This window comes from Adiantum capillus-veneris, chromosome 12, assembly GCF_014529385.1.
Source record: "Adiantum capillus-veneris isolate H3 chromosome 12, ASM1452938v2, whole genome shotgun sequence".
NCBI classification, from domain to species: Eukaryota; Viridiplantae; Streptophyta; class Polypodiopsida; order Polypodiales; family Pteridaceae; genus Adiantum; species Adiantum capillus-veneris.
This window is the reverse complement of record NC_140942.1, coordinates 18,696,596-18,715,982: the sequence shown is the minus strand read 5'-3', so window position 1 is coordinate 18,715,982 and position 19,387 is coordinate 18,696,596. Positions and strand designations below refer to the sequence as shown.

The window sequence follows — 19,387 nt, the reverse complement described above, 5'->3', positions numbered from 1 at the left end:
AACTAACTCTGAATGAGAGAGAGAGAGATGGGCGAGACCTTTTGATAGCAAAGATAAAGATGATTTCAATGTCGTGGTGCTAGCTTGCTGCGAGATTACCACAATCCAGATAAGGACAATCACTTTCTTACTAGTTCTCATGTTCTAGATTTGAATTCAGAACATGAATGCCTTTGTGGGGGTTTTGGTGGTCGTTCTTAGCATGCAAATAGCCAATTCGTTGGTACACCCATCAACAAGTGGTTCATCATCTTCAAAATTATGTGTGAGATTACCAATGGCCATACACAGCGTGAGGACAACAATATGCAACTCTCTCTCTCTCTCTCTCTCTCTCTCTCTCTCTCTCTCTCTCTCTCCGACTCTCCGAGACAAACCTACACAAAAAGCTCCGCTTCGAACTGTTGCTGCAGCGAACTGCTCCGAATTGGTTGTGCGAACGTGCGAACTGCCTCTGCGCATATCCTTTTATTACTTGGAAGCTTTTGACGACGACGCTTCTCACTTTTCTTGGCTTTTTTTATTAAAAGCTAAACAAAGCTTTTCACGATGTTATTTTCTTTAATTTCTGAATCATGTGTCACGTGGTGGCTTGTGCTATGAGATACATGAAAAAGAGCCTTTGGCTCACCAAGTAAAGAAGAAGAAGAGAGTTTTAACATCAATAGGAAACTATCCCAAGGGACCTTAAATATATGGAGATATTAAACGTGGAAGTTTTTTTTTTTTTTGATGTTCCCTTTTCCTCTTGAGCCCCAAGCCAAGAAATCTCTCTAGATTCCATCTAATTCAAACGTTTGTACCCTCAGGACTATATAACACATAGCATTTAAAGAGGGGGGGTAAGGGGATCAATGGCAGGGAACTGGATTGGGGCTTATCGAGGGGATCTGGACCGTGCATACCTGTAAAAACTAAACCTGGACAGCGGGGGGGGCTGGGCATGCTGGCCAAATTCAAAACATGGGGCATGGGACGCGTGGCGATTGCTGATTGGTTGCATGGTGAGCCCGCGAGTGGGGGGGTATGGGGGTTTGGCAGGGGAAAGGTCCTTACAGGATTTTGCACATTGGTGGAAAATCCCGTCATCGCTATCTGGTCATCGCTCAGGCCCAGCATCGTTTGAGAGCGAAGCGGAGGAGCAGCAAGTAAGGTGAGGGCATCTCCTTTTCTCGCTGGCTGTGAAGGTTGGGATGCATGCGTTCTGTGTGGGCAGCATTGAAGGTGAGCACAATTTTTTTTCTCGCTGAAGGGTTGGATGCGTGGGTTCCATGCATGCTTTCTGCAAGCATCTCAGGGCTCGCCCATGGGGTTATGCACGAGCTTGGCCATGTGAAGAAAGGGAGTGCGTTGTGTGGCTAATTGTGTGTGTCTGTGTGTGTGTGAGAGAGAGAGAGAGAGAAATAGAGGGAATTATTGTCATGCTTTTCATGAGCTAATTTGGCTTGAGGTTGTGGCTAGGGGATGGCTCGTTCACCTGCTAGAAAGGGGAAAAGAACATGGCAAAGGGGTGGTTGCTCTCGCATCACAAGAGGAAAGGCCGATGTCTCACCAAAGGCAAAGAATGGGGAGGAGGTCCAGCCTACGGAGAAGTCCGAGAAGGTGGACATAGCTAAAGAGCAAGAAGAGGAACCCTTGTGTCATGAGGAGAGATTCACTACTCCTCCCACATCTCCTCATGTAGAAGGGGCTACTTCTCAACCAAGGAGAAGTCCACGGAAGCACACCTTGCCTGAGATGGGCACACCCTCGAGCCTAAACATCCGTCCGCGAAAGAGGTTGGTGGGCTCAAGGGGATGTGGAGTTGAGACAGAGGATGTAGCAAAGGGAGAAGCACAGGAGGTATTTGAGGATCTGCGAAAGCAAGAAGAGGCAGCTAGCATCCAAGATCCAAAAGTCTATCTAGAGATTGAGCTCCCTGATGGACGGCTAGCACGCCAATGCCGCGCAAGTGCTGATTGCCCAAAGCGATCGGCCTTCATCTTCAAAAGACTACGGATGATGTCTCACCTCAAGACTTTCCATGGAATCACTGTAGAGATTGAAAAGCGCCCTGGAGGTCGCCCCCTCCACAAAGAAGCTGAGAGAAGAGCAAACCTCATGCCTAATCCGGAAGTGAAAGCTTGGCATAAAGCAGCTTTAAAGAGATTTGGCGACAAGGATAGGAAGTTTAGGCAAAATTGTAAAAGGTATCAGCGCATCACGCGCATGCGGGCTCACCAAGTATGGAAGGACCTTGGAAATCAGTACAAGCACATGTCAGAGGCCGCTTTTATTGAGGAATTTGTGGCTGGGAAGATGCGAGACTACATGGCAGTCAAGGCTCTCCGGCTGGCAAAAATTCAAAAGCACATTGATGAAGGTTACAACACACATGTAAGTTTCCGATTTGTCTAATTTAATTTTCTTTTGTCATCAATTTTCATAGTATGTTTGCACACCATGTTTGATTAGTTCATTCATTTCTACTAATTCTCTAACTACCATGCTATGGACATTCACAAAAGAGGATGCATGACATTCCTCCTTGGCTTGAGGCAGCCTTGGAGGACACTAACAATGAGGACCCTTTCCAGTATGCTCCTGAAGGAGAGGACGACAATGAGAATTATGAAGACAAGAGAGAAGAGGGCCCAGGACTTGCAGAGACATTAAGCAATATTAAGCTCGATGAGGATGTATGTGTCTAGGATTTGTAACTTTTGCTTTTTTGTGCATAAGTAATTTTGTTTAGGTGTTGAGAGCGGTGAAAAAAAAATCCAGCATGCTAATGTGTTCTAATAAATGTGCATTCCTTTCTAGCCTACATTGCTTGCAACTCCAACAAAGAAAAAGCTTCCGATTCAAAGAGGGAAGACACAAGAGAAAGCTATTGAAATAGGCTCTCCTGATGATGTATCTTTGTCGGCTCTCCTATTTTATGTCGGTAATAACCAGCTAACAATTGAAAAAATAGGCCATGAAATCAGCCCTGCCACTCCAACACGTAGTAATCGGGCCTTGTACAGGTGGCTCTTGTCAACCATCCCTATGTTCACAGTTTTCTAATTGTTTGATACTCACTATGTTCATGATTGTGGCATGTTGGATGTAGATTCTCTTCACATGTGCCTATGTCGCTTAACTCTCTTCGCTTTGGCCTACGAGTGGACATTAATGATCAGGCTCTACGCTTCATCTTATCAAATAAAGCATCCACGCGCACGATGAATCTATTTGCAATGTAATCATCGCCATGTTTTTGTTATTGAGTGGTATGCATTATGGTGAGCAAACATGTGCTTAACATACTCACTTTTACAGGTGGATGGAGTACACACTAGGCTCAGATGTCCTCATGCAAGTGATGCTTGTGGACTCTATGTGGTATCATGTTGTGGATGCGACTTTGGCCAAGCAAGATTCCATGCGGGTCTTACATAACTTCTTCGGGGAGAGGGACTTTGGTGAATGCGTGCTTACATTTTTTCCAATCATTTACAGGTGGTTTGTAAGGAGAGGACAAAGGACTGCTAGGTATGCTACATTGTGGCTTCTCATTGATATGCTGATGTTGTCTCTCTTTGCAACAGGGAGCATTGGACATGTTGTGTTATGTATCTTGCCACACATGCAAAGATTGCTGGGCTACGTTGGAGAAAGAACCACATTCTCTACTATGACCCACTTGGGTGCACGACCATGATGGATATTGTACCTGTTTTGCACAAGTACATGGGTTGACTTTGTTCATCATAGCTTGGGGAGGTCGGTATATGAAACAAGTTGATATGGCTATCAATGGTTTTTTATCTTGCAGGTTATGAATATGCAGTGCTATGGAGGCGATGGCCCAAGGAGTAAAAGCTCATGATGTCCAACATGCATTGCTTGAACCTGCCACCAAATTTGAGTTAAAAGTGTTGAAAGTATGTCTCCTTGTGCTCCTCTCATGCTTGGAAAATTTAGGGCATGTTAGTCATGTTAATGGTTTGATGCTGCAGGGCCCAATTCAACCAAATGCGATTGACTGTGGGTTTTATGTCATGGCTGCCATTCGCTACATAATTCGGTCTTGCTTGTAGGAGAAGAGCAAAAGCTGGGTATGCTTAGAGTGTGTGTCGAGTGCTAGCTTTCTACCATATGCATCTGGATATTAAACTCCTTTCTAATTTCCTTCAATCCTCTTGTGTTTGTCGATGTTGTGCAGGTGAAGAAGACATGGTTCATACACGATGATGTATTGGCATTGAGGCAAAGCCTCCATAGTTGGTGCTTAGATATAGTGGGGGAGGAATGAGATTATGGCTGGTCACCATATGTGTTGCATTTTGCGCTAAAGGGAGCCAGGTCTATGGCCGTTTTGTAAAACAACCCATGACACTTTATGTATGATCGGGTTTAGGGCGAGGTTTTGTGTCAGCCTACATGTAATGTCCAGGGTTTGTGTCGATAAAGTATGTATGGCGAGTTTTATGCTGCAATATTGGTTCAAAGAAAGCAAATCATTGGCTACTGACTATGTTTATGTGGGCTTGTTTATGGCGGCTAGCCATGTCCGAGATCCATATTTTGTCTATGTGCAGGTTCATGACTATGTTTGATGTATGTGGGAAGTGGCCATGTTTATGTATACAAGCAGGTTTATGGTTATGTCTGGGTTTATTTATGTTTGCAGGTTTTTGGCTGCGTCCGGGTTTAGTTCCATGTGGGGCTAGTGGCCATTTTTATTTCTGTTTGCAGGTTTATTTCCACGTCTGGGTTTAGTGTTTATGGTGTAAGCGGCATGTATCAGAGTTTTATGCTTGAGCTCGATCGAACCCCGATTCCTCATCCATTTCTGGACATGCATCTAGTCCAGCAAAATTATTATTTATGGTGATGTTTTATTTTTATTTCCTGTTGAGTAAAATTTATGGCAAGGTCCGATTCTGTCTAAGGCGACTCCCCGATTATGTATGTTTATGGCGAGGTTTTGTAATGTGTTCCCAGTTTGTGGTGCATTGTCCTTTGTGACGAGCTTTTGGTGCAATGTTTCACGTTTATATCTGGATCTGTAATAGGTGCTCGAGTTTGGGTTGGTTTATGGCTATGTCTGAGAGCCATGTATGTTTTATGGCTTCGTCCGGGTTTAGTGATCGGATGTATGGTTGTTGGTTGGGCCATTTTTATTTCTGTATGCATGTTTATGGCTTCGTCCGGGTTTAGTGATCGGATGTATGGTTGTTGGGCCATTTTTTTTTCTGTATGCAGGTTTATGGCTTCGTCCGGGTTTAGTGATCGGATGTATGGTTGTTGGGCCATTTTTATTTCTGTATGCAAGTTTATGGCTTCGTCCGGGTTTAGTTATTATATGTACTCTCTGATAAGCCAATGTTTATGTGTATATTAGTGATCATGTAATACAAATGGCTCGATCAATTTGACATTATGGTGACTCTAGGTTTATGGCATTATGGCGAGGTCCAATTGGTGTTTTGTGCCGAGCGACTCTAGGTTTATGGCATTATGGTCCGATTGGTGTTTGTACCGTTGCAGTCTATTTCGAGTCTCCTATAACTGATCATGTAACCCTAAACCGGCTTGATCAATTTGATGTTATGGTTTGTGCTGACTCTACATTTATGGCATTATGGCGAGATTTGTTTTTGTGTGTGTTTATGGTGAAGTCATGCCAGCTGGGTGTGTTTGACAATCAGTTTATGGTCATGTCCGAGATTATGGCGAGGTCCGATTGGTGGTGTTTGTGCCGACCCTACGTTTAGGGCATTATGGCGAGGTTTGTTTTTAGTGTCATGCTGGGTGTGTGTGAGCTTTCACCAATCAATTTATGGTCATGTCCCAGAGTATGGCGAGGTTCGATTGGTGTTTGTGCCGACCCTACGTTTAGGGCATTATGGCGAGGTTTGTTTTTAGTGTCATGCTGAATGTGTGTGAGCTTTCAGTCATGTCCCAGAGTATGGCGAGGTTCGATTGGTGTTTGTGCCGACCCTACGTTTAGGGCATTATGGCGAGGTTTGTTTTTAGTGTCATGCTGAATGTGTGTGAGCTTTCAGTCATGTCCCAGAGTATGGCGAGGTTCGATTGGTATTTGTGCCGACCCTACGTTTAGGGCATTATGGCGAGGTTTGTTTTTAGTGTCATGCTGAATGTGTGTGAGCTTTCAGTCATGTCCCAGAGTATGGCGAGGTTCGATTGGTGTTGTTTGTGCCAACCCTACGTTTAGGGCATTATGGCGATGTTCGATTGGTGTTGTTTGTGCCGACCCTACGTTTAGGGCATTATGGCGAGGTTTGTTTTTAGTGTCATGCTGAATGTGTGTGAGCTTTCAGTCATGTCCCAGAGTATGGCGAGGTTCGATTGGTGTTGTTTGTGCCGACCCTACGTTTAGGGCATTATGGCGAGGTTCGATTGGTGTTGTTTGTGCCGACCCTACGTTTAGGGCATTATGGCGAGGTTTGTTTTTAGTGTCATGCTGAATGTGTGTGAGCTTTCAGTCATGTCCCAGAGTATGGCAAGGTTCGATTGGTGTTGTTTGTGCCGACCCTACGTTTAGGGCATTATGGCGATGTTCGATTGGTGTTGTTTGTGCCGACCCTACGTTTAGGGCATTATGGCGAGGTTTGTTTTTAGTGTCATGCTGAATGTGTGTGAGCTTTCAGTCATGTCCCAGAGTATGGCGAGGTTCGATTGGTGTTGTTTGTGCCGACCCTACGTTTAGGGCATTATGGCGATGTTCGATTGGTGTTGTTTGTGCCGACCCTACGTTTAGGGCATTATGGCGAGGTTTGTTTTTAGTGTCATGCTAAATGTGTGTGAGCTTTCAGTCATGTCCCAAAGTATGGCGAGGTTCGATTGGTGTTGTTTGTGCCGACCCTACGTTTAGGGCATTATGGCGAGGTTCGATTGGTGTTGTTTGTGCCGACCCTACGTTTAGGGCATTATGGCGAGGTTTATTTTTAGTGTCATGCTGAATGTGTGTGAGCTTTCAGTCATGTCCCAGAGTATGGCGAGGTTCGATTGGTGTTGTTTGTGCCGACCCTACGTTTAGGGCATTATGGTGAGGTTTGTTTTTAGTGTCATGCTGAATGTGTGTGAGCTTTCAGTCATGTCCCAGATTATGGCGAGGTTTGTTTTTAGTGTCATGCTGAATGTGTGTGTGTTTATGGTGAAGTCATGCTGGGTGTGTGAGCTTTTGGCAATCAGTTTATGGTCATGTCCGAGATTATGGCAAGGTCCCATTGTGTATGGATGGAAACTATAAGGACCCTTCTTCTAAGGCTGATCTGGACCTAGCAAGAGCGAGAGCAAAAATCAGAATCCCAGAATTGGTAAAAGCATATGTACATGGCTGATGTGCACGCATCCTAAACCTAGCAAAATCGCCATCAAGATCAGCTTAAGCATGACCCTTTTGGGCTCAACCTATAGCCCTATATAGAGATGCAAGACCTGGGAAAATCCAGAGAAAACTCGGCCCATGAGCTTGTTGTCAACCACCTGGCAAAAGGCTTGTGTTGATGCATTATGGTTTCATTTTGCTGGTGATATCAAAGAGACAACACTTCATTGTTGCGACCACTTACGAGTGATAAAGAACAAACAACCAGATTAAGACAACCCAAATGAACTTTAGGATATCTACAAACTAGCCTAGCTTCTTGAGGACCACATCATATCAATCTAATTGTTCCAAAAACAAATATATTGCAATTGTCCAAGTCATGTTCACAAAACATACATAGCTTGCAAAGTTCCAATGAGGCATGACATATGAGGATGACCCTAAACCGCACGCAAGTCATATAAAAGTAATTCGTGTCTTCGAGGCATAGATCTTCTCATATATCCGACCATCATCAAGCTTCACAGTGAGATGTCGTTCACAATCAATATGCGATACCTCGTGGTCACATGCTATGATAGAACCATTGGCCGGGTTCTCACCATCCCATAACTGTACAAGGTGGTTCATGATCTGGGAAGTTGAATTTGCAGACAAGTGCTTTGAGATAGAGGGAGCAAAGCATGGCATGTATGGCAACATACTATATTTGAGCCATCAACAAGAAGGGTTTTGCTACAACAATGCCGGCAATTAACACGTCGCCATTTCTCAAAGCGCACTCGATTTCGCCCTCGCTTGTGCTTACGTTTCAAGGAACCTGTGTTTCTGGTTTTTTTTGCTGGTTCTGGACAACCTTCAACCACCTCACCTATGCCATCAATGATACACGATAGCCTGCCATGCCCAAGCCGTGTTTGTGTGACATTTGCCTGGATTTGTTTGATGCTACCCTTTCTTGGCAAGCTGATCTCCTCTGGCTCATGGAGATTCTCCAAGTTCTCCATAGAGATCTTTAATTTCTTCAGAGCAACCTCCTTTTGCTGCAATGTCCACTGCGGTAATACATCAGCCAATTGTCGCAAGAACTCCCTAGATTTGTCAATACAATTGACTATCTCCATGTCAACCTATTGCAAGTATGGTCCAATACCATTCATATCAGTATCCAGTGCTTTGTCATCACATCCACTCCCTGTTTCAAAGACTTGGGCACATTGTTGCATTCCATCGTTGGTTGCAAGGTCAGCCATTGCATGCACGCTATCCACAATAGGTAAAATTTCATGAAGCATTGGAAAATAGCTTTGAAGTATTAACCGAAGCCCATATAGATGCTTGCATTGGGAGGACCACTCTGGGCAATCACAGTACGAGGATTGCATGCTCACATGGTACCAAGAGTCTGATGTCATGCTTTGAATCTTGAAGAGTAATGTAGATTCGTTCACCACATGAAGAGTTTTAGGATTAGTCTTGTATCGTTGACATAGCTTCTCCCCAGCAGCTAGTGCCTTTGTTGCACTCTTGCTTGAACCATACACAGCAAATTGTCCAGAATCCGCTGTCAATGAACATGCCATGAACTTTACTAAGAGGTAGATCGAAGAGAAAGTCCAAGGAGTGGGTCAATAGCTCACCTAGCTCTTGCTTTTGCTTGAAGAACTCCAAGAGAGTTCCTCCCATCCAGCTTCCACTCCTCGCATTGCCAACAAGTGCATGTAGTAGATCCAAGGCTGGCCTATTTATCCTCGCATCCAAGAGAGTATACTTGACATATTGCCATAGTCTTTCCACCAAATTCGTTGTGTCCACATTGCCATGGGGAAAAAGACGTCCAAACTTCGGCCAGCGTTCACGCCATACGCATGACTTCGAGCACCATCCATTGGAGACATAACGTTGAATATTTGCATGATTGGAGTAGTCTAGCAAGAGGCGCTGAAAGCGATCTTCAAAGTCGTCCTCGGAGCTGGAGTGCATCAAGTTACACATTGAAGAATAAACATGGTCTTGCATGTGTCTTGGCACTTGCGGCAAAAGGTTCTCCACCCAAGCCTTTTTGACATGAAACCAACAAACCAGGACATGACATGCTACTTGGACTCGTTGTCCTTCACTGTGTTCAGCCCAACAAGCAGGATCACCTTTGACGGCACTCAAGATGGCATTCAATTCTTGGGGACATTTGTCTATCACAATTGCATTCGGTCGTATGCTGCCCATTCTCGAGAATATGATCCGGATGGTCAATTCAAGGGCAACGCTCTCCTGACATGTCCCAGGGTCACTTGTGCACATCATCAACCACAAAGGAATCCCTGTACCATTTTGATTTGGCAAAACAGCTGCATACAATGGCAACCCATAAACGTTTGTCTTGAATGTGCTGTCCACGGCCCATGCATTATGTTGTGAGAATCGAATACACATCTGAAGCATCCAATCATCTTGAATGATGACGACAAACGGCTTGTTGACGTCTTGCAAAGCATTTGGATTGTATGGTTGCACATATGCGACCTTTCAAAAGCAATAAGCAACTAAATAAGGACATAAGAAAAAGGAAAACATAAAAATGAAGATAGGGCACTCCAAAGTACCTTCCCTGCGGCTTGTAACTTTAGAGCCTCCATGTACATTGCAGACCAATCATTCCCAGATGCACGACCTAGAGAAAACAAAATGGTTAAGTAGTTAAAGGGGTGACACGAAAAGAAAATTATCTTGCTACCTTCATGCCGTAGGCTATATGCCAACTGTTGGACCTCCTTTGAGATCATGAAGAATCGAAAAGTTGTGCGATCTAACAAGGATGCTCGTTGCTTGTGGAAGTTTTCTTTTGAAACTGACATTTTGGCAACATGGCGACATGTTCCAACATCAAAATAATCCTCCATGCAACATTGAAGCACACTTGGATGAACAGATAGATGATATAAGTCAGCCCGAGAGCCAGGAACATGGCCCTCATGCGTAGCACGAAGCAAAATCGTGACCTCATGAACTCCCTCACTGAATTGCACCTGTGCCTTGAAAGGACAACCGCACTTCTTCGTTTTCCTCTCTCTACGCTTGTTTTCTCCATGATGCCTTCTTGAACCACCACGATGACAGACATAGTAGTCCTCTACCTTTCCTTCGCCTACCTTGGCTGATCTTATCTTAACAAGCCTGACTTTATGATTTATCATAATACTCTCCAGCACATCACACACATGAAATCTATCTGTAATAATTTTTTCACTTGGAGTTTTCTCACCGGCATTTCCCTTCCCTCCAACCTTCTGAAACATAAGCGATTCAAATTGGAGGATAGGATCCTTCTTACATACCTGACAATTTCTGACCGCATCTCTAATGAATGAAGTAGGTATGCCATGCCTTTTGATATCTGTGCACCATGCAGTTTTCATCTGATTCATAGTTTCCAACATGCTCAAATGAGCCCCTTGCTGGTCGACATGACATTGTTCTGTAATGGTTGTCCACTCCTCCTTTGGTGCAATGGCTCTGGGAGGGAGACCCTTCAAGAAGATCCTAACTGATCCATGCCGAGGGGATCCTCGGATCACAAGATTGTCCTTCATCTTGTTCCACCGTTTTACATCATGCATGCCGACATTGTGCAGCATACCCAATGTTGGCTTACAAATCCCTTGAAGATCTAATAGCATAAGGTCATAGCTCTCCAGAGAAAAGCTAAAGAAATGGTGAGAAGCATGCAACTCTGGGTCAAAAGATTGGGTCACAGGTTTCCTCCTATGGATTGAATCTGCAAGGAAGGTTGAAGGGAATTCGGTAAACTCCTTTACTTGGTCACCACCACTAGAATGGGATCCTGATTCCATGGAAGCACTACTTGAGCCTGTTGATGACGAGCTGCCTTCCTCCAACTCCTCATTCAAATCAAATATACGATATTTCTTTTGTTTCTCCCCATCCTCGAAAGCATCCAATCGTGCCTCCATCCTGCCCGGCATCCCTCGATCTCCCTCTGCCTTCCAGGTTACGTTTAGGTCAATGGACTGCATAACTTGTTTTGCCTCCCAAGGTACATTGAGGTCCAGCATTTGTCTGCTCTCCATACCTGTTGCGGCTTCTTCCCTCTACCCTCCTGCCTCTCAGAGATAATGCGTGGCCTCTCTGCCCAAACCCCAACAGCGTGGCCTCCCCGCCTGTCGACCCCCCTGAAAAGCGTCCCAAATTCAAATTTCCACCCTGATGACATGGCACTTCCCTCAACCTTATCCCGCTTGAATTTGGCCAGCATGCCCAGCCCCCCCCCCGCTGTCCAGGTTTAGTTTTTACAGGTATGCACGGTCCAGATCCCCTCGATAAGCCCCAATCCAGTTCCCTACCATTGATCCCCTTACCCCCCCCTCTTTAAATGCTATGTGTTATATAGTCCTGAGGCGTTTGTACTATCTACTTCGGGTAGATAAACCCTTCGCTCTGCGTGCACACTGTACAGGTTCTCCATTATTTCCAAACTATTCTGTCAATGAAATTGAAGCACTTTCATTATGATTCCAATGTTGACATAACATTGAGCTTGAATTAATTCACAAACAATAGAATACAAAATCTTAAAGCTCTTGCCCCACATCATTATAATGCCTTTGTTAATAGAAGCATTATTGGTGAAATTATTGGTGAAGGTCATGATGATTTGCATTTAAACTAAGTATGTTGGCCCGATTTTGCAAGCAGCTCGAATTACAGGGTATCTCGTGAGATACCCTCCAAAAAGCGAAGTAAAACGAAACTCTGCTGACGTGGAGAGAGAGAGAGAAAAGAGGGGGGGGGAGTGGCAAACGCGTGTCAGTAGAGAGCCAGGGCCGGACGTGGCGCAGCCGACGCAGGGGCAACATCCATCTCTCTCTCTCTCTCTCTCTCAATCAATCAATCTGTAGGGGTGGCCATTGGTGAGGGCGAAGGGCATGACAGAGAAGAGATTTTTGTCTCGTTCGCGATCTGCAGGGGAGGGCATGAGTGAGGGCGAAGGGGCTGACAGAGAGGTGGAGCGAGCAGGCGGATATGTGAGCTCGTGACTATAGGTGGGAGGACAAAAAGGAGGCGGACGAGGAGATGCAGCGCATGGGTGTATCAGTGTCTGTGTGTAGGTGTAGGTAAGCCCGCTTCAGCCCTTTTCCCCATTTTCAAATGTGCCCCCTGCTTTCTTACTCATAGTAGAGAGTGATATGCTACATCCCTCGCCAGTGCAGGCCTCGGAACTGGGTCGGTCTCTCGCGCGCATTCCACTGCAGGTTTGAGGTGCCTCACGACTGGAGCGGGGGCACGTTTGGGGCAAGAGGGTGGCGAGGTCAGCTTGCAGCGGTGCGAGGCTCAACCCGGTGCAGACCTGCAATGGTGCATGGCTCAAGGCAGAGGCAGCCTGCGTTGGCGAAGCAAGTAGGCGTCGAAGCATGCAGGTGGGGAAGCAGAATGCAGACGTCATCCGACGGAGGCTGCGTGCTGGAGAAAGCTTCATGGGACGCGTGGACATAGGCGGAGATCATTTTGCGTTTAGATTTGGAAGATTCGTACGAATCTTGGCGCCTAATTAATTAACGGAGCTTCAATAGACCCAGCGTATGTACCCACTCGAGGGTTACATCACTTGTGGCATGTGCCCTTTGATTTCTAAATTGGCATCTTTTGAAAATGCACTTCTTGCCTTCTAAGCTAGGTAGCGTCACATGTTGTAATTATTGATAAGCGTATCATCTATAAGCAAAACTCACAATTGTGAGTGAATTATATTGAACATCCCAAAAAATTACAAGGTCTAGTCGTGCTCTTGTTGAGCCATGACTATAATTACATCAGGGCAGCCCCCCCAACACGCCGCCTCTTCCTTGTTACAAAGGGTCCATAAAGTTGTCCTTTTGAGATCTTTTATTTACCGATGTCCAAGATTTTCCTCCGTCCTATGCATTCCATCTACTGACAACAAGGCACAAGTTGTCATGGACCAATCCTCCAAGTGTTGCTTGCATCCGAGCATCCATATGAGAACTTTGCTTTCTTGAGTAATTTCTGCAAAGCTTGCCACCTCAGAACCTCCTTCAAACACACGGCGGTTTCTTGTCTGCCATACATTATGTAAGAAGAAATATCTGATGATTTGAGTGCTGACGAGGAGGGCAGGATTTCCTGAATTCTTGCCTCCAATGATTAGGTCAGTCTTGAAGAAACTAATTTTTCATGTTCTTTGGACCCGTTTCTCTGCAAGGCCTTTAATAGTTGGGCAGTCCATGAATAAGTGGGTCAAATCTTCTGTCGCCATCTTGCACCCCAAGCATCGATCTGACCCAATCCCTCTCTCCCGAATCTTCACCCCCGTCGGTAGAGCACCCCAAATTACCTTCCATAGAAAGACCTTCATGTGTTGCGGAACCTTTGGCTTCCATATGTACTCCAATGCTTGCTCCCACCTTTCCTCCGGCCACTGCTTTTTCCATAGCTTGTTTAGGGGGCTAGACCAATTCTTCTCATGCATCATTGTCTGATAAATGCTTTTAGGATGGGGTTTCCCAAAGAGACTACTTCCTGGCCATTTCCAAGCATTTCAGTCAAACCCCGAATCACAGGTCCGAATCATAGGTCGGCATCACTAAATTGTCAATCTCCTTCATCACTTTGTGGACAAGCAAGACCTCCAAGCTATTGAGTTGGTACTGGGTAACCAGAAGGTCAATGGTTTTCCACCTCTTGTTGCCACTTCCCTAGAAGTGCCCAAGTCGCTTCAGACCCTTATTATTCAGTTTCCTAGCTGTCTCAATCAAATAGGGAGTTTGTGGCAGATCTACAACTTTGGACAGCCAGGGGGATCAATGCAAATGGAGTTCTTGAAGTATCTGACTTCTTCCCCCCACTTTAAGACTTCTGCTACTCTCTTGCATTTTCTTACCAATTCTCCTAAGCTGCCTCCCAGTCTTAAGGTAGACCACTCCGGAGCTAACAATTTGTCATGAACCTCCACCCCTCTCCACTTTCCACCATCCGAGCCTAGTTTAGCTGATTCTATCATTTCTCTTACCATGACAACCCAAACTTGATCATGTTTAGCCAAGGAAACAACAAACTTGGCGCAACAAGCTTTTGCATGGGCCACACGGTTGAGAATTCCAAGGCCTCCTTGATTCACCGGTCGAGCAATTGATTCCCACCGGGCCCATTGCCATGGCCTGGAGGATTTCGTGTTGTTTTTCCATAAAATCCTTTTTACTGGTTTTAAGAACTCTTTCCAGTGACACTTAGCTATCTTGAGAAGCGGGCTAGTGAAGGCAATGTAAGGAATCATAAAAGCGTTCATTACTTTTATCCAACTTGGGAATGGGAGAAGAGCATACTCCCACCTACTCATTTTTGTTTTTATTTTCTCAAGCACCCACTCAAATCTTTGCTTGTGGGTCACGTCCACCCCCAAGGGGACTCCCAGATGCCTGAATATATTCCCTTTTGTGACAATCTCCCCCGACCAGACAGAGGGGTCAAATGAGTCATTTTCCGGTAGGGAGATCAACCTTGACTTCTCTATATTACACTGGGACCCTGAAGCTTTTGAGAATATTTAAACAATCTCCAGAGCTTTACTGATGACTTGGGGGCATGCCTTCAAGAAGAGAAGAGAATCATATGCAAAAAGTTTTGCTAGGAGTTGCCTATTTCTTGGCAAAGCGAGGCCTCCCCTCGTTTCGCACTAGCTTCGAGCGTCGTGATTAGAGGATGTGATCCTATGGCGAAGAGTAGGGGGGCCAGAGGGCATCCCTGCTTAATAGACCTTTTGACTTCAAAAGAGCCCACAATTCTATCGTTGAATAGAAGCTCTAAGTGGCTTCCAGCCCCAGTACGCGTACCAACCGACATAGGCGAGGCCCAAAGCCCAAAGCTTCCATGACGGCTTCTATATATGTCCATGTTATTCTGTCATAAGCCTTGTCCAGGTCCAACTGCAGCAGAATGCACTCCTCCTTTGTCACAGTTGTGTATTCGATGCCCACCATTGCTGCCAAGATGTTATCGTAAATGGACCTTCCTTTTATGAACCCATGTTGATGGGGAGAGATGACCTTGGTTAGTAAGGGGGCTAGTCTGAGGGCTACTGCTTTAGCTATAATTTGTAGGCCACCGACATCATCGTTATAGGGCGCCAATGTTTCAGTTGAGAATAGCATATCTGTTTTGAATGGGTTTGATAAGCCCTCTCTTTACACTTACCTCCAACGACCCTTCGACCATGGCTTTATTGGCCAATCTTGTGATTGGGGCCTTGAGATCATCCCAAAATTCTCTAAAGAATTCCACCGTCGTCCCATGCCAACCAGGGGACTTTTCCTTGCCAAGGGCTTGCAATGCTAGTGAACATTCGTCTTCGGATAATGCCTGGTCCAAGCAATTAGCTTCTGAGTGGGGAATTTCCTTCTTGACACTCTGCAGTAAGGTCCTTCTGGCGTCTTCCACTTCTTGGGACTGGATCTCTGGCCGTCCAATGATTTGACTAAGATAGCTCAACATTAGAACAGCCATCTCATCCTGGTTATGAACTGTTGTCCCTTTCTCATCATAGAGCGAGCGGGACGTGGCCCCGGCTCTTCTTGATTTTTAAAGCCCTAAAAAAATGAGTTTGATTGGAGGCTTCAGGTTGAAGGACAGTCTCCCTTGAGAGAAGCCTTGCCTTTCTGATGTCTTCTAACTGCTCATTAGCAAGGTTAGATTTGTCTTCGATCCATTGTTTGTGCTCCTCCTCAGTAGCATGCCCGTTGGCTTTTATGGAGGTAAGCACCTGGACCTCCGATGTAAGATGCAGAAGGTGTATCTCCCTATCTTTCTTGAACCGGGGGCCCAAGGTTTTGATTTCTTTCTGGATGCTCCAAGCAAAGAGGTCCCACACATTGTGTCTGTTGAGGTCAACATCTTTTTTTAGCTTACCCAGTGCTTTTTTGGTTAGATTCCTGAAGAGAGGGTCTTTGAATAGGTGTGCCCCTGTTACTAGCAATTTTTTCCCACCTCTTGGGGTCTCCTCCTCCCCTTTATTCTTCTTAAACTGTATGTGCAGAGGAATGTGATCCGAAAGACTTTTTGTTGGGACTACCTTCATCTCCATCAGCGACGGTATCCAGTCAGCTTGGTGTGAGCAATAGTATCTGTCCAGCCTTGAGGCAGTGTGCGGGCATACTGGAGGCTTGTGTAGGTGAAACCAGGCATGCTGTTCCATGGGCCAACTTTTCGTAAGTCGATCATCGCCCACTTTTTGCACAAACTTTGCCATTTGGACCTTTCCGAGCCAGCCAACATACTGGAGGATCCTGTTCTATCCCTGCTCTTTTCTACCATATTGAAGTCGCCAACCAACAACCACTCACCTTCAATAGGAGTATCTCTAAGATGCATCCACATTTTAGCTCTTTCTTTTGCATTGCAAGGGCCGTACACATTCACAATTGTGAAGGTATGCCCTTCCCATCTGATTCTAATCCCCAAGATTCTGTCGGATGGGTGGTTAAGAACCACCTTAGGCTCCAATTCTCTATCCGCAATGCTGAGGATGCCACTGAAACCGTTACTTCCTTCTCCATAGAATGCCAGTTTCTTTCCTAGCACCTATTTTCTCTTGCTATGGGCACCTAGGTGGTGTTCTTGGATGGACCAGCAGTTGACCGTCTTCTCCTTTTTTACTTCCTCCCAGAAAAGGGTACTCTTCTTACGGGTTTTCAACCCCTTTACGTTCCAAGATTGGATAGTGAGAGACTCCATCATTAATGAGGGGTTCACTGGGACAGAGGAACAAATTCTTCAGCATCCAAATCATTCGCCCCCCCCCCCCCCCCCCCCCCCCCCCCCCCCCCCCTCTCCTTGGTCACAGGACAATCCGGGGGTTCCAAGTCAGGGGATTTCTTTTCTTGCAGTGCTGCAAATGGATTGTGCAGTGGGACAGTGGACCCCCCTCCTTTCAAAGGGGTGGAGGATGAATTACATCCTTTCACCTCAAGCATTCTCATGACTTAGAGCACTTTGGAGTCTCTTGCCACTGCCTTCACTCTTCTGGCTCTTTTCAGACCAGGGACTTGGACAGCCGTCACCGTTGTCACTGTCATAAATTTGGGGTTATCAGCGAGAGTACTGATCCTATTATTATTGCCTGCACCTTCAGAAGTTCTCTGTATGGGAATCAATTCCTCCACAGTCTTGTCCTGCATCTTGAAATCCATTTTGTCACTAACCATACCTCCTTTAACCTTCTCTTCATTTACCCCTTCGTTACTGCCTCCTTGCTTCTCCAGCCCTTCCACCGGGGAATCCATTTTACTGGGGGACTTGTTCTGTCGGAGCTGCAATATCATTAGCCTTCAAGGGACAGTCCTTGGCGAAGTGTCCAAAGTTGTTACATTCAAAACATGTCCCAAAGTATGTTCCAAAGTTTAGCGGAATAGTAACTAGCCCTGGTCCGACATTGATAACCATGCTCTTAGGTCGTGTTTTAGACACATCCCAGCCTATACAAACCCTGTTTGAGGTTCTGCCAAACCCTCTCTTGCTAGGTATAAATAGGGGAGTGCCCAATTGGCTCGCAAGCATCCTGAGATTTTCCCAAAGCCAGCTAGGCAGACCCACAAGCTTAACCCAGACCGGATCGAACCCTTGTAAATATTCAGCTGAGTTGAACACTGGCTCCCAAGGCACCACACAAACCGTAGTCCTATTAAAGACTAGGGGCCCTTTGTCAAGGATCTTTTCCACGTCGGTGGCCTCTTTGAATCTCACTGAGCAGAATCCTTTAGCTAGGTAAAAAGTACTTTCCACTGCTCCTCCATGGCCAAGAATTTGAGGGCCTTGAAGCCATTAAATCATCTCAAACCTGTTCGGTATTCTTCCACTGAAACCAAATACAAGTGCTAGCTCATCTTGCCTGGCTAACTGTTTTTTGATAATTGTTGGTGGTATCGCTATAGTAATAGCCTCAGCAACCTCCACCTGCTGGGGCAAAGACTTTTTTAAAGTGGAGAAGACCCGATCTGCCAACCCGTCTTTCACCAGCCCACCGCAATCTGCTTGGGTACTAGTTCTTTTGTTGTTGTTAGGGCCAGATTCTATCATTTTGTCGACTTCCTTAAGCTCTTGTTGAAGTCTAGCTCTTGTATTCTGCAGTTTTTTGAAATCTCGATCACTCGACAACCCTTCTGCTGAGCCTTTTCCACAATCCTTACAGTTAGGCCCCTTGAGTATGCTAGCAAACGAGATGCTAGGCCTGCGAGCTGCAGATGCAGTTGACGCCTTATTTACGTTCGTACAGATGGGACCCTGAGGAGCCCCGTTTTTGAGGGTTTTAACCTCGAATTTGAACCCTTGAGCTGAGCCCATTTTCTCTCTTGGTTCTTCAGAGGGCACTTTTCCAATCGGTACAAATTTGTCCACTTTCATGGTTGAAGCCTTCGGTGAATTGGGGCTCGACTTCCGCATCATGTAACGGCTTCAAAATCGAGTTGTCGCCTTCGTCCATCGGCATTGCTAACGTCATTTCGGATAATTTACCCGTCGCTAACATCTGTGAAAATTGTACAATATTTTTGCCTATGACTAGCACGTCAGGTTCCATTATCGAGTGGCACCCAAAGCAAACGAGCAAAAAGCAAAACCCTTCCAAAACGGGATTCTTAAAAAAGGATACTACCCAAGGTAGTGGTGAAAGTAAAGGCTCAATATGCAATTCTTAAAGCAAATAATCGCTCTGGCAGCAATGACACAAACGATTATTTACGCTAAGGAGTGCTTCGATTATTGACGAGGCTCAAAATACACTTCCTTAAAGCAAATAATCACGATGGCTGAAGACACCCAAGCGATTATTAGCGCTAGCGATAATTACCAGTACTCGCAAAGCTCCAGAGCGCCAAGAAGAAGCTCCGCAGGTGAAGCAGCTGGGCAAACGCACCTTCGCTCAAGGGCGAGTTGCAGACACATCAGATGTAAGCCTGAGCTTTGTGCACCTCCCAACACTCACTCAGTTTGAGAATGGATGGCGATCCAATGGCAGCCTTCACAAAAAGATAATGGCGC

At 45.6% G+C, this 19,387-nt stretch overlaps 1 protein-coding gene and 2 pseudogenes across 1 annotated transcript; 2 read left to right on the top strand and 1 right to left on the bottom strand.

Moving 5' to 3' along the window:
* The first annotated feature begins 1,480 nt into the window (after positions 1-1,480).
* Positions 1,481-4,431, top strand: LOC147445393 (uncharacterized; annotated as a pseudogene).
* Positions 4,432-7,780: 3,349 nt separating this feature from the next.
* LOC147445392 (uncharacterized) lies at positions 7,781-10,179 on the bottom strand (annotated as a pseudogene).
* Positions 10,180-12,294: 2,115 nt separating this feature from the next.
* Positions 12,295-13,130, top strand: LOC147445391 (uncharacterized). The gene is made up of 2 exons (XM_086526020.1): positions 12,295-12,456; positions 12,553-13,130. The coding sequence occupies exons 1-2, from the start codon at positions 12,416-12,418 to the stop codon at positions 12,833-12,835; spliced, it is 324 nt and encodes a 107-aa protein (XP_086382146.1). The 5' UTR covers positions 12,295-12,415; the 3' UTR covers positions 12,836-13,130.
* Positions 13,131-19,387: the final 6,257 nt, after the last annotated feature.